This window comes from Neodiprion pinetum, chromosome 2 (genome assembly GCF_021155775.2).
Source record: "Neodiprion pinetum isolate iyNeoPine1 chromosome 2, iyNeoPine1.2, whole genome shotgun sequence".
Taxonomy (NCBI): domain Eukaryota; kingdom Metazoa; phylum Arthropoda; class Insecta; order Hymenoptera; family Diprionidae; genus Neodiprion; species Neodiprion pinetum.
The window spans coordinates 808,217-823,780 of NC_060233.1; the positions used below are offsets into that span (position 1 = coordinate 808,217).

At 44.5% G+C, this 15,564-nt stretch overlaps 1 protein-coding gene across 4 annotated transcripts in view; it reads left to right on the forward strand.

Annotated features, from left to right (window-relative positions):
• Positions 1 to 15,564, forward strand: part of LOC124211134 (uncharacterized) — a 65,455-nt gene that overhangs the window by 45,337 nt on the left and 4,554 nt on the right. For all 4 annotated transcript variants that reach the window (XM_046609903.2, XM_046613250.2, XM_046613253.2 and 1 more), the window contains 15 exons: positions 435 to 603; positions 2,439 to 2,484; positions 3,485 to 3,617; positions 4,202 to 4,358; positions 4,423 to 4,551; positions 4,641 to 4,976; positions 5,355 to 5,520; positions 5,776 to 5,929; positions 6,031 to 6,157; positions 6,239 to 6,609; positions 6,670 to 7,848; positions 10,176 to 10,338; positions 14,657 to 14,953; positions 15,028 to 15,328; positions 15,421 to 15,562. In XM_046609903.2, the coding sequence (XP_046465859.2) occupies positions 435 to 603; positions 2,439 to 2,484; positions 3,485 to 3,617; positions 4,202 to 4,358; positions 4,423 to 4,551; positions 4,641 to 4,976; positions 5,355 to 5,520; positions 5,776 to 5,929; positions 6,031 to 6,157; positions 6,239 to 6,609; positions 6,670 to 7,848; positions 10,176 to 10,338; positions 14,657 to 14,953; positions 15,028 to 15,328; positions 15,421 to 15,562 (3,870 nt within the window). The remainder of the gene's footprint in view (positions 1 to 434; positions 604 to 2,438; positions 2,485 to 3,484; positions 3,618 to 4,201; positions 4,359 to 4,422; positions 4,552 to 4,640; positions 4,977 to 5,354; positions 5,521 to 5,775; positions 5,930 to 6,030; positions 6,158 to 6,238; positions 6,610 to 6,669; positions 7,849 to 10,175; positions 10,339 to 14,656; positions 14,954 to 15,027; positions 15,329 to 15,420; positions 15,563 to 15,564) is intronic.

Below are 15,564 nucleotides of genomic sequence, written 5' to 3' on the forward strand. Positions count from 1 at the left end.
GGATTAATCGGGAAAAAGTAATCGATTTAATCGAAAACTGATTATTTGTGGTCATTCTTACAATAGCAGTAGACGTTTTCCATAAAATCATGAGCAAGAGGTTTTCACGGTAATGAGCAAATGTTTAATAATTCCCTGAATTTCGCACCAGGATGTTTGATTACTCTGTGGATTTTGCCACCGATCAACGGCTGGCTCTGTTCTCATGCAAACCGCAATAATACAAAGTCCATCTCGGAATTGGATAACCGCTAAACGTTCTTTCCATAATCAAATCACAGAGTCGAGAAAAGTTTGAGGGGCGTTTCGCACCAGCTAATAGATAAAAAATATGTCTTTGCGTTCCACTTTCCTGTTGATCGATATTTCTCCCGTTTATTGAGAGGAATTGTTTCTCATTTTTTTATTTCCTCCTTCTTTTTTTACGCTTCTAGCCCGACTACTACAGAGACGCTCCGCACTTCAGACGCGTCGGCGAGGGACCGCAGTATCGTCTGGAAATTCCCTACGCTAAGATCGACTTCACAGGAACATATACCGTAATCGCCAAGAACTGTCATGGAGAAGCGAAGGCGATAATATCGCTCCAGATCTACGCCAAAGGTCAGTCGCCGATTTTTCCTCCTAAAAAAAAACCCAATCACGAATACTTCGCAAAACTGATCGCGAGATATGTATAGACGTAGTAATTCGCACGAACGTGCGCCTGGTTCGTTTCGAAATGAGGTTGAACACGCGGCCATTGCGCAATCCAAATATGTGGAGTTGTTTTTTCGACCAATATATTTTTGTCATGGAATCGTTTTGTTTCTTGCATTCTCGTCCTTCCCTCATTCTTTCTCATACTACGACTTGTTTTTTATCATACATGGCTCAGCTACAAATAAAACCTAGGTGAAATTCCAGTCCGGGTTGTATCATCGGTTGATTAGATATGCCAGACGCGTTCTGGAAGGAGGCCTAATCCGTAGGCGAAACTATTTGAGTATTCGGTCTGCAACTTCCCTGTAATTTTTATCATTTCGGGAGGAGAGGAGGAAGAGGGGGGAGGGATGAAAAATGGAACTAAACTTGGTTTGAAAAGAGTTTGTAATCCTCAGAATTATGTACGCATAACCATGGTTTTAGAAGCTTGAGTATGAATCCTGTATTCAGCGTGCATTGAGATGCTGTTGGTGTTGGAACGTGTACATGTGAGATATTAAAAATCAGAGTCACGTACGCACTTCCGTCTCCTCCATTTATATCGGTAGCACGAAATACCAAAGAAGGTGCTCGCTGCAATACTGCAGAGTGACACACATTAATATTTATGGATTTAAATTTGCATCGGGATTTGCGGTGTAATTTATTGAAACTGGGAAAACATATCGTTGCGGGTACGTACTTGCGACTCGCTTACGAGCCGCGTTGATACGACACACCTAAATACCCGTCATCGGGTGCGGAAGATTTTTGATGAAACGAGGAAACGAGGATGCGGCAGTGAAACTTCTTTACGATGCAAAATATCGATTAAACGTCTCTGATTTGCTTATCAATTTTGCTTGACTTGCGAAACGCCGATTGAATTTCCTTTCTACAAACGTTGTGTGTGTATTTTATACAGCGGATTAATCGTCGAACATCTATTACCAAGTTCGTGTCAACATTTTCCTTATTCGTATTTTATTCAATTACTACGCAGGCGGCACTCTTTTTGCGATGATTTTTTAAACAATTCCATTTGCTATTGAGCATAGGTACACGTGTACAATATAAATTGAAAGACCAAAACAAAGGTGGTCTGTATCAATTAATTACAGGACTGTTAAGCAATTCTCTGACACACGCTGTACAAACATTGATGTAAGCAGCTCGGTCAACTTACAACTTGCGTGGATACACTCACGTCGATGAGATATCTAATAGCGGGAAATCTTACGCAAAATTGCTCACGTTTTAAATTTATGCCTCTACCGTAAAAGGCATAATGGGCTGCTCGTACGATTTACATAATAGGGCATAACTGGACGTGTGTTTATTTATGCGATGCTCTAGCCACTTTGACGGCGTGGTTCAATTATCGGTTTGCCGATGTTGAGGGTGCTTCAAACTATTCATACACCATCATCTGCATGAATCAATACATAAATTTATCTCGATACGTCGGGTTTACGCATGATTTTAACTTTTTTTTTGTGGCACCAATTTTAGTTTTGTCACACGGTATTCGGTACGTAATTGCAAGTTCCGATGACCCAGACTCCGCGAGTTTGCGAGTTGGAAAGAAATAAGGCAAATGTTACGTTAGGCTTTGGCATATTATACAACCGAGCGTGAGAGATCGAGTCGCGTGGGTGACGGACAGATGTGTCTCTGCCCCATTATGAGAGTCGAGAGTGTGACGAAGCGAGCACTCGACTTTACGAAACCTTTTCACTGGTGTCTATTTTCAGGTCAGGGCAAAGAAGACAGGATGGATCAGACCTCCGTCAAACACGGGTCCGTACTTTTTTACAATCACTCCTATATGATACGTAACCTCGAGGTATTGTAATACAGCTGTGAAGTGAAATGTTAAAATGACCAGTTTACAATTGCAAAGTTCAAGTGTTTCGAATCATCGGTGTGGAAACTAAGCTCGCGTCGAAGGACACTCGCTTCTTTGCGTCTGCTTCGTGCTTTCGAACGCACGAATTTATATTCGTATCTCAAAAGTCAAATCTTCTTGGGACCGGAAGATCGGACTCTCAAGTTAAAGAGACTGGATCATTCAGGGGTTATACCTAGTCAGGATGCCGGAAAAAGCGATTTTTCAAGGATTTTTCGTGAAGAGACAATTGAATTTATTAGTATGAAAATTTATGTACATGTGACGTAACATTGAACTTGGATTTGATATTTTTTAGTTGTAAAAATAATTATTTTTAAAGCTGCTATACTCTAAATAAGGCGTCTTGCAGCAAGATATCTCCAGCTATCTCTTGGCTGGATCACCCGAAATCAAAAATCAAAACAGATTTAGTTTATGTAAGGCATTATCTGGCTTCTCAGAAAAAAAAATTCGCTTATGCATAAAAATTTTCGCCGTAGTTTGTTTATAAAATGTAAAATATTCACCTGCGATTAAGGACTGAAAGATATAAAGCTTGTGTAAAAATTTAAGATCGATCAGTTCAGCCGTTTCCGAATAATCTTGCTCACCGACTTTGAAAACACAATTTTGAGAAAAATGCGTCCAATGTTTCAAAAGTACTTTCAAACGCTCCGGGGCGTCTTTGCAAATGTGCGCGTAACTTCGAGAATATTTGCTGGGTATCTATGAAATTTTCTGCGTATATACTTGAATACATGTATGTACATTACGAAACGGAGATTTAAGAAAATCGATTTTTGAAAAATCCAGACTAGATAAAACCCGTTAAAATTTCACTTCACAAAAGCTTGTACGAGAGTTAAAAGTACTCCGTGAACCTCAATGTTTGATCACTCTCCACTGCAGGAAGGTCGTGACATTGCCCCTGATAACGAGAGAACTCCGAGATCTGAGATGCTGCGACGGTGACGCTGTCACTTTGGAGTGCAAAGTGTATGCGACGCCAGTACCGGATATCCGCTGGGAGAAAGATGGAAGGGTGAGTAAAGAATCTATGCGTTAATTCTCAGACACCTCACAGTAGTCGAAAACGGGGTAAGTTGTTTCAAAAATGGCTAGAGAACGACCGTTTGCGCCGAATTTTTTTATTACTTTTATTTTCAATAAAAAAGTTGACAAATTTTCAACAAATTGTCGAAGACCGTTTCTTAATAGATAAATTTAATTTATCTTAACCTCGACCCCATTTTCCAAAATTGGCAGTTTAAATTAACCCTGAAATAAGATTGATTTACTCAGATTCATAATCAGCAGCCCAAAAAACCCACGAGTAACAAAATTCAAGCCAAAATGTTGAGTAGAAAAATTTGCGACTCAAAAGATGAATTCACATAGCCATTTTTCCGAAAATGGGGTCGAAGTTATGGAAAATGAAATTTTTCTTTTAAGAAACGGGCTCCAATAATCTGCTGCAAATTTTCCAACCTTATTATTTAAAAAAAAATAGTTCCGATTCCAATAGAGATACCCGTTTTCTAGCCATTTTTGAAACAACTTACCCCGTTTTGGACCACTGTGGTACCTGCAGCCTGACCTAACTCATTTCTGATCTAAATCTCGAAGCTTTTGCCCCTCGGCGGCGACTTCACGACGGAATTCGACGGGGAAACGGCTCAACTGAGCATCCAGCACGTATATCCCGAAGACGAGGGCGAGTACACCTGCGTCGCGTATAACGATCTTGGAAAGGCGTTCACATCCGCCTGCCTCGTCGTTGACGGTGAGCACACTATTGATAGCAAGTTGAATTGCCGATAATATGAACTAAATGAAATCGATTTCAGTTCCCGAAGAGAAGGAAAACGCCCTGAGTCAGCACCTGAGGCGGCCTGTAGGGCTGCTTTCGGCAGGATCGACGCCAAGGTCAACCCCAAGGTCAACTCCGATCCGCAGCTTGTCGCCGTCGGTTGCACGTAAGTTAATTTGACGATGAAAATCAGTTGCGTTCAGAGTCTGTTGAACGGTTATCACGGTTCTTTTTTCTCTTACACTCCGATTCCAGGCGGCAGAGAGTTCCGGACGCCTTCGCAAGCCCCGCAAACGAAACGACTAAAGGTCACGGCGCCAAAGTTTTACGCAGTGCCGCACAACCGGGTCGCCGAAGAGGGTGAAACCGTGCGGTTCCAATGCGCCGTTTCCGGGCATCCGACACCCTGGGTTACTTGGGACAAGAACGGTGTCGTGGTTACCCCCAGCACGAGGATATCCGTGAAGGAACGGGACGACGTCAGGGTGCTTGAGATATCGGAAGTGACCGTCGAGGACGCCGGGCTCTATCGCGTCACCCTGGAGAACGACGTCGGACGTGTCGAGGCGACTGCCAGGCTCGAGATCATAGGTGAGTCTGAGACGGTTGGAGTGTCGGGTGAAGTGAAGGAGAGGCTGTGAGTGACGTCTGAGCGAGAGCTCGTGATCTAACCGATTTCGATCTCGGCGTTCGCTCGATACTGGCGGTAGGGAGAAATAACAAATTAGAGAACGTTTTCGCCCTGATGAAAGTCCAATTATAAAACGTCTTGAAGGTCGTTCGGTTGGTGAAAAAGATGAAATCACCGATTACTCAAGCCTTTGGCGCTCCGCAGCGTGCGATTAATTAATTAAAACCAATTATCCCTGCTTTTAATTCGCTCCCTAGCCTCGGTCAGGCGTTGGCTACTTATGGATCGCTCTGAAATGCGGTCGAAAGTTTGAACACTTTTTATCTTTTTATCCTCAGGTCGCCATGGATCCGTCAGTCGAGGCATCAGGGCCAGAAGCGCATCACCCAGGACGTATCCAACCTTCGGAAGAAGTCTACTCGGCTCAGTGGCCAGAATTAACGGCCGTTTGCAGTTGCAGTGTGATATAAGAGGGTCACCGTCTCCGGCGCCCTCCTGGTACAGGTGGGAATGGAAAATGACGACAGTAACGATTAGCTATGAGCCTTGCAAATAGACATGCGTACAGATCCCAATACCAACATTTTACCGACATTTTTAGCTACTCTGAGAAAAGGGTTTGTGTCCAAGCTGTGAAGCGGCTAAGAATGTCGGTACAGTGTCTGTATCAGAATCTATACGCAGAATCCCTCTTGTATGTCTACTCTTGCAATAGTAAAAATTAGTAGTAAACGAATCATGAACTCTGTGTTTGATCAGAAATGGGAAACCCCTCGAACGGTCCGACCGAATCAAGAGATTCTTCGACGGCCGCACGACCCGGGTCGAGATTACGAAAGTCAAGGCCACAGATGCTGGACAATACACGTGCCAGGCAACAAATGTCATGGGAACGACGAGGAACAGCTGTCTGGTAAAACTGTTTTATCTATATTACGTGAGACCAGAAGAGCTTATTTCGCATGAGAAATTCTACGCCTCCTAAATCTCGATCCTTCTACTTCTTTGAACCAGGTCACAGTCCTCGATGCTGATGACCCTTCAACGGCTGACAGAGACCCGCCAAAATTCGTTGACGAACTTCCCGAGGAGTCCATTGTAATGGAGGGACATTCCTACGAGCTGCAGGTCAGACTCTCCGGTAAGTGCATTGTCGCATCCAACCGTGAATCTCGATTTTTTACCTACCTCACGGTGCCAACGCTGCTTGCACGGGTTACAGGAACACCGCCGTTCGTCATTTCCTGGTTAAAAGACAGCAGGGAGGTTCCGGACAGCGATTATTACAGGTACGTAGTGTACGGTGACGGTGGAGTCGCCCTTCGCCTCTCGGATGTTTACCCTCAGGATGCCGGGGAGTACACTTGCCTGGTGCGCAACGATTTCGGAAAGGCAAAGACGAATGGGCTTTTCGCAGTCCAAGACTACAAGGGTGTCCCGAAGATGGCCCTTCAGTTTACCAAGACGCCAGTTTCCGTCCTGACCAGCAAGGGAGCCACAGTACAATTCTGTGCCAGGGTTCAGTCAGGAAGACCGGCCGAGTTCAAGTGGACGGTGAACGGAAGGGACGCGAAGGTTCTGACCAAGTGCAAGGTGTGTCTTAGAATCTTGAACACATAGTACGTCGAAATTTCACAACGTTATCCTTCGCAGATGGAGAAAGACGGGTCAACGAGCATCCTGCGAATCACTGGGGTGTCATTGCGAGAGGTTGGAGAGGTTCGATGCACGGCTGGAGTAGCTGGAGGTCGAGGTCCGACGGTCAGTGCGACGGCAAGACTGGACTTTGACTTGAACTCTGTACCGAGGTTGGAATCTCCGGCGAATGAAGAAGCTGACTATGCCGATGGTGCAGCGGCGTTTATTCGTAGGGACGTGATAAGGCGCTCCACCAGATCGAGTCCCGGCTCACCGTTGGTTAAAAAGAAACGAGAGGCTCCAAAGCCCCCGGGAACTGGTAAAGAAAACAAACCTGCCACCCCAACGGTCACGTGGCCAACGCCCAGGACCCCCTTTTTTAAGCGTCGCGTAATCCCAGAAGCCGCAGGTAGGAAAAAAGCACCATACGGTGAGGAGGGTAAAGCTTGTTCGAGCTTAAGACGCACGCAATCGTTGGAAAAATCCTCGACGGTTGGTTCGAGGTTAACTAAAACGCGTTCGTCGCTGAGGGAGGTAAAGAAGCTGAAGGAGAAGGCACCGCTCTCGCCACTAACCTCGAACTCGGTAAAGAAGGTCGAGGTCGCCGAGAGAATCTTATCACCGGAGAGAATGGTCGGCGTGCCGGTGATCGACGTGCCCAGCATGGCGGTGCCGGAAATGAAGGAACAGGGAGAGGTATTCAGGTCCGCGAAACAGGAGGCGGAGGTCGTGGTCAAGGACGATACAGAATCGGTGACGAAGGACGAAGGTCAGGACGACGGTACGATTGAAAAGATACTCTCGTCGGCCAGTGACAACGTGCAGATGGTGCTCAGGAAGTTCAAGAGTGAACTTGGAAGCAGGGAAAACTTGCGAAGGTCAAACTGCGACAAGATGCTCGTAGAGGAAACATGCGGCAGTCTGATCACCGCCAGAACATCATCGGTCGGTGACCAACTAGTCGTCGACGACTCGCCGGCCATCAAGTGCCTCAGGATTCTCGAGAGGTCTCAGTCCCCGCCTGAGGACATCAAGAAGAGACTCGCCGAGGTCCGTCGACCCAGTCTCGAACGCTTCGAACCCGCCCTCATCCTCAAGGCTCCGTCCGACATCACGGCTCTTCGGGGCGCCCGCGTCGTCCTCAGAGCCACCTACAAAGGACACCCGGAACCCCGTGTCAAATGGCTCAGAGCGGTGAGAGTTTATTTTTAACCCTTTCGGTCACAAAAGCTACTATAATGGCGCCCTTTTTCTTTTCTTTTCTTTTTTGTTCCTTTTTTTATATCCCATTAAAAATCCTGCATTTTTTTGCATTCTTCGGTAAGAAAATACTCAAGCCTTAAAATGATTAGGACTGTTTGTAAATTCATAATTGTTTATAATTGTTATAAGTAAAAATATGCAAAAACAAACATGATATTTTCGTGAATATAATTCGTTAGTGGAGAAATTTGATGATAAACGTATACTAAAAATGCTTGGAATTCATTGATTGGCAAACTGAGATTTCAGAAGGGCTGTTAGATTTATAAAATTCAATGCATGGAGGTAGTTTTCACCCACCTTAGGGATGCGTATAGACAATGTTGGAGGCTGCATCTATTCTCGGCCTAAAATCGTACTCTCTCAAAATAAATATTCATGTAAATCTCATCAAAAACACTGTCTAAAACATTGATGAGGTTGATAACTCACCTAGTTTTCACCCGATTTTACGGGTTATTATTAGTTTTATTAAATTTTAGACGTCAAATTCGCATTCACTATCGAAAAATACGTACGAAACGTATAATTGCACGTCCTTGCCAAAAAAAAAAAAAAATTGAATTGCATGATTGAAAGGGTTAACCGACCTGGGATTCTTCGTTTGCATATCTCACTGTCGTGTTTATCAGTATCTTTATACGTTCAGAGTTGCCGACGTGCGCCAGCCTTTTGCGAATCGTTCAGTTACTTCTGCCTGTCTCTAGTGAATCCGGATCAATAAATTGTGCACTCGCGTTGTTATTGATGAGGATCGTTTACTGCGACCCAATTATTTCGCCTCCCACGTCAGTCAAACAGATTTCAATTTCTATACACTGTTAATTTTGTATGATGCAAATTTTTTATGTTTTCTTTATACTGTCATTCGATACGAGGCCTCAAACTGATGTCGCTTATTATGAACAACTTAGAAGGGAATATTTCTATGACCAGTACACCACTCGACTGATCATTTTCGTAGTCTAGCCTCCTCGATAGTATTCAACATCAATCCGTACCTTACGGTTCAATTTCATTCGAAAATTGTCAGGAGTGAAACAATTGTATTGAAATCAAGCGAATTAAAAATCCGGAACATAATTTTTTCCTGTGCAAATTGAAGGGAAGCGTTAGAAACAGAATCGTGATCAGCAAAATCAACTGATTGGTCACTTGGTTCTAGACTGCGCTGTCAGAGTGCTGCTATAATTCTGTCAGTATAATCGTGTACGGCGAGGGGAGGGGGGAATAAATTCCATATGGAAATGAAAGAGCTTTTGTAGAATCAATCGAGGACTGCAGAGCACTAGAGGGACCGAGTAATTTATATCGATCGGAGAAATCAAAGTGCACTTGATCTGACTTCGAGAGGTTCGAGTAACGACGAATCGTCGAGAGACAGCTGCGGCTACGAAGTAAGCTGAGGATGATTAAAAATGGAGCTAATTTCCCAATCGATAAAAATAACCGGCGTGAAATTCGCCCACGTATATATTCTTTTCTCTTCCTTTCTCGACGTTCCTCGGCAGCCGCTTTGTCTTCCCATTCACTCGGTCGCACACGTACGCGACTAGGACGTCACTAGGGCAATTTGCATTCCAGAGATGTTGCATATGTATATCTTGCTACCTACCTGCTCGTGGGCAACGGAATCGTACCGGGTGCGGATCGCTGTCATGTACGTAGGAATACCCTCGACTTCTGGCGTGTTAGAAATGCAGAAATGCATTATCATAAAAATCGTGTCAGTGTATGAATAAACGGTGACAGAATTCTGTCCTGCCAAGTTATTCGTCAATAGAAACTTCTCTGCCTTCCATACAATGCCGGTACATGGGCACGCGGACGTCAGAGACATTGTTACTCGGTTATTCCGAAACAGTGCAAAATGTACAAAGAGTCGAGAGTCGGCATTCGCAGCGATTGCGTAAGTCTGCGACAGGAGGATGATGCTCGATCTCTTCTGGTCGAGAACCGTTCGAGGTTCGAAATAACCTCGAGGGGCGAATCGGCCAATTCAGAGTTATCAGGGAGGGCAAAGGAAGGCGGGTGTCAGCTATGCAGCCTTGACACCCTCCGCGGTTTCGCATTTCGCGTTTCGCCAAGAAAGGCTCATCTCCAGTGTCACCAGTGTTCCGCCTTTGAGCGCAGCGAAGGATTCTGTTACCGCGTTTAGCGTCCTTCTAGAATCTCGTACGAGGTCGGAGCTTCAGGAATATTATGGCATGATAGAAAATCGAACCATGTTTCAACCTTATTATTCTCCCTTGTTACAGGGACGGGAACTGATCCCTGATGAGAAGGTTGGAATCACCAGCGGTGGCGGTGTTTCCTGCCTGACCTTGGACAGCATCACGGCCGATCACGCTGGGAAGTACATCGTGTCGTTGGAGAATGCTCTGGGACGTGACTTCAAGCACGCCAGTGTCGCCGTCGAAGGTATCTGCACGTTTCTTTTATTGTCCTGAAACGTTCTCCGACACGTCGTCCTAATTGTTGTCTAAGAATTTCTTTTCTCGATCGCTTATTAAAAAATACTACGAAACGAAGAGTTTCGAGTAAATGACCCATTATCCGAGACCGAGCTCTTGGCCCAGCGCAAACTATTTACTTCGTTAATTGTATCCCTGGAATGAATGTCAGGTTCTGAAGATCACACCCAAACTGGTGCAGTATCATTACCGTTGGACATCTTTTGGCATTTTTTGACATCGGCAGAGAGGAAAGGAAATTAAAAGTAATCGTGGAACGACTTTATTCGCCTTTTATCTTAACGGTTATTGGGTACTTTTGATTCGCGAAGAAGAAAAAACCGTTCATCGTTCGGCTGACCCAAATAATGAGAGACGAGTTAGACCACCGATAATTGATTTAAATTGTTCACATACCGAGAGCATAAATACTGCTGATAAAGAGGTAATCGTAAGAACTTTTGTCCGTTATAATCAAATTCTGAGGAAACAGTTAGACATTTATTATAAAACTACTTAATAAGTAATTAGGCGAACATGCGCCTTCCTACCATATATTAGTACAAATGACACGCTCGCGTGAACGTTCGATATCGTTCAAAGAGCTTTCAATTCTCTGCTAAGGAGCCGTCGATAACATACCGAGTTATTCAGTTCGTTAGGTGAAACCGTCGAGAACAGACGTCGCTGAAAATCTCCGCTCCTGAACTACCATTTGCGGTAAATAAAACTCAGATCTTTAGCTTTTCGCACGACTCACATCACGGCTAGAAACCTATACTCCGAGTAGAATTTTTATAAACAAGTTCCTGCTATTTTTTACTATTTTTCATCTTCGGCAAAGTCGTACATAAATAGCCGATTCCGGTATTATCTTATTTTTTTCCTAGTCGCAAACTGGTGACCTGCAAATACCGTATGCAATAAAATTTTCGAGATGCGCGCGCAGCCGCTTGATACCGACGTAAAGGCAAGACCGTGTGGCAAGTAGACAAACCTCGTATCAGCCAGACATGTGCGCGACGCGCACCAGTTCAGTGCTGGATTCGCGCTAAGGTATATTTGCGAGTAAGTTGTACAAAAAGTTGTAAACCATAGGAGTCATTCTTTTTTTTTTTTTTGTGTGTGTACTGTGCATGTTTTTACAATTGTGGCGAAGTTCGTAAACACACTATATTCGAACCTAACTAAGACGACGTGCATATAATCGTAAAAAAATGTGCAAAACTTTTTATCCACGTTGACGTTTCCGTTTACCAGTGTAGAATCAAACACCGTCAGACACTGATCACTGATCTCAACGTCACATTGTTCGAAGAGAAAGAATTCGCTAATACATTGACAGAGATACAGAGATCACAGATTGCACTTTTAGTGGACGATACATCGTTACGTTTCCTTATCATCGCCGCGATAACTCGGCGTTAAATATTTTAGGCGAAATTGTACAGGTGTATTTATATTTCGAATGGAGAATCGGTTTATTTCGACACCGTCGAGTCTTGCGTAAGATTTTATTCACCTCAAAATGTTCGGCGTAAATGATGCGTAATTCGATCCGTTGACCAAAACCGACGTAAAAAAAAAAATCGGGATAAAGTGTTCGAGGAAAACAAATCGAGTACCTGAAAGACTGTGAAGTTTCGCTGAACGCAGGCTACGATAATTTTGTTGACTCACATTGGGACCGACGATGACGTGTGACCACGAGGCATGTAAGTTTGTACATAATCGTTATTTGTATACCATCATGGGTTCCGATACTTTCTGTTCCTCCGTGTTTCATCGGCGTGTTACCGTTCTCCACTGACATCGCGCTGCCGACTGCACGAGCTAAATGTACACAGATCGTTACCGTGTATAATATGCACACAGCTGCGTTACTAAATTGCGTTACAAGCATAGTCTCGATTCGCAATTGAACGCGAGGCGGTACAACTTGTTTAACTTTTATGTAGTAGATGTGTATTTGCACGGGTCGATCAAACGACTCCATCCAGACTCTGTTTCAAGGTTGATACCAGCTAATTCCATCGAGCGTTTTCATTCGGGAATGCGGTTGAAAAGCCAGATCCGCAGATCGCGTGGAAATAGAATACATCGAACCCCACAATGATCCACCGTACAAAGCTCACGACCCCGTTGATGAACTTAAGCACAATGAGAAAAATTGAATTCCTCCGCAAAACAAGAGGCCAAGTAAAACAATTGATGAGTAACAATCCGACGTCTTCGTGCTCCGACTTGCTTCACTACTGATGGAATTTTGTTTTTCATGTGAATTTCATGTACAACAAGACAATGTTATCAAACTGCGTCGATAATTAGTGATCATCTTTTGAAATACCGCGCCGAATTCCAGACGCCCACGTTTTGTGGGATTCAATTTTTTCTCCAATCCCCTTATTTTCCCCGTGGATATTATACGCCGAAATGCATCGAAATTTCTCAACAAAATTTTTGGCGAAAAACGTTGAGAGATATTTGAACTTGGTACAGTTCAATGGTCGGCTTCATGTAATACCGAAAATGACTGCACTGGTGTGTGTTTTACGAAACGAAGGAGCTCATTACCATCGAGATGCTCTATGTCACGTCAGCCGAAAACGAAGCAACGATATTCCAACTACTTTGCAAGCCGTGCCTATAAAGCTCTTACGTAAAGATAAAAATTTGAATATGAACAGCTAGAAGCGACGAGGCCTCGTCGTTGGTTCGTTATAGTTAAACATCGCGTATGACGATCAGCATGCGAAAATGTGGCACACTGGTGTGCCCGATACAGCAAGTACGTATTCCTCGTTGTATGTTCATCCGACGTTGGTAATAAAACTAATGCAAAAAAAAGAAAAAAAAAAGCGCGGGAGAAGAATAAAGGAAAATAAGAGACGAGAAAAAAAAATTCCTACCACGCTCGTTTGTCTCCCTCGAAAATCCACGCGTGCATATATTACCGCACAATAGCGCAGGTCTCTTCTAGGCATCGCCTATCAAACAATAAACACACACATACGCATGTATCAGTTCCACACGGGCAGCGTTAATCAAGGCTTAAAATTAGTATCTATGTTTATGACGACGTCTCGGTTAGGCCGAGAGTCTGTATTATTGAATTTAGAATTTTATTGGCTGTTCACGCACATCTGCCTCGACGATTTCTCAACGCTGCTTCGACACGTCACGATGCAGAGCGTTTTGTTCCACCGAGAATTTCCAACAAACAAATACCGTACTTTGTCTGCCGCGTGTCACATACCGCTCATTAATTTCAACAAATGATGGCCCACCGCTCTTCAACTACAGAATGAAAACATGTTAATCTCCATTCAGTTTACCCCGGTTCATCACAATTGTTTGCTGTTATTGTCGGAGATGAGAATCACGCCAGTTCACTTCATGCTACTACGCCATGCAGCCGTTTTTTGTACGAGCAGTCTTCGACATCGTCGAGATATTTTTATGTAACGGCTAATCGGGTCTTGTATAAATCGATTACTTCAATCAACGTGATCAAGTTCTTTCGTTGGGCTACTTTAAGATGCATAAATTCATTTTGATCCGTTGAGATAATTCGTTACGCAATAAACCAACACCCAGATGGAAATTCCGCAGATAGCTTTATTATCTACTTTACCACTCTCAACAAATGATTAACTTACCAGCTTAGCGGGAATGGTGAAAGGGAAAAATCAATTTGATATTAATTTACTTTACCGTCTAGTCCATTACGGAAATAGTTGCGATAAATGGCAATGTGTTCAATGCGATCTTAATATACGAGCATTATTATCACTGATAACTGATGAATTGACCCGATCAGTTTGACTTCTGAGATAAACAACGAGTAGTCGAGTATTCGATTGAAGAATCTTGGCCTACATCGGGTCGAGATCTTCGCCAGCTGACGGATTGCATTGCGAGTTTATCAAAGAAACGATGTTTTACCGTAACTGCGAATAATCAGTCCAATATATTCTTATCGGAAGAATATCAAAATACCCGCGTTCGTCGAGAGATAACGCGAGTATGGAACGGAATAAAGTTCAAGATCTGCACTGAGGCGTGACGAGTCATGAGAATATCGCACGCACCGTTATTACAGATACCCATGTACGACAACAATGAAAAGGTGCGGGGAAATATCGCGTTTCAAATTTCACGCACGAAGCTGCATGTTCGCGCGTGAGAGGTGATAAGACGAGGGTCGTTGAAGCTAAAATTCCTTGATAAACCAAACTCGAAGAGGAGCTGACGACACGCGTGTTTCACTGATTCGAACTTCTCAGGTCCCCCTGATCCCCCGGCTGGTTCCCCGGCAGTTTATCCCGGCATTGGTACCGCGACGGTAACCTGGAGGTCACCCCCCTACGACGGGGGTTGCATGGTCACCGGATACTGCGTGGAAATGCGTCGTTCCCACGAGACGTCGTGGACGGTTGTCGCCGAGGCGTGTCACTCCCTGAGCCACACCGTCAGCGACCTGACACCCGAGGATGTTTACCTCTTCAGGGTCAGGGCGGAAAACATTCACGGAGCTAGCGAGCCAGGTCCCGAATCGCGGCCAGTCACGATCGACGAGGATGGTGAGGACCCATTGGAGAGGAACGTCCGCTCGCAATCGATCATTCGCTAATCGGTCAACGTTGTTCTTTTACAGAGGAGCAATTCAAGCCCGCCTTCGAAGCCCGCGAAGTATCATTTGAGGATGGACAGCTGTTCAAGGACCGCTACGAGGTCCTTGAGGAACTCGGAAAGGGTCGCTACGGCATCGTTCGGAAGGTCCTGGAACGGGCGAGCGGACAATATCTTGCCGCGAAATTCATCAGAGCCATCAAAGCGAAGGACAAAGAGCAGGTCCGAGATGAAGTAATGATCATGAATCTCCTCAGGCATCCGAAACTTCTTCAGCTTGCTGCGGCCTTCGAGAGCCCCCGAGAGGTCGTCATGGTTACGGAATAGTGAGTATAGTTCCTCGTGTGATTTGGCGGTGGTTGGATTGCGGTTCGATATCACGTATCGCGTGACCTCATGATCATTCGTTCATCCTCAGCATAACCGGTGGCGAACTTTTCGAAAGGGTTGTCGCTGACGATTTTACCCTCACCGAGAGGGACAGCATCCTGTTCATGAGGCAGATATGCGAGGGCGTCGCGTACATGCACGATAACAATGTCGTGCACTTGGATCTGAAGGT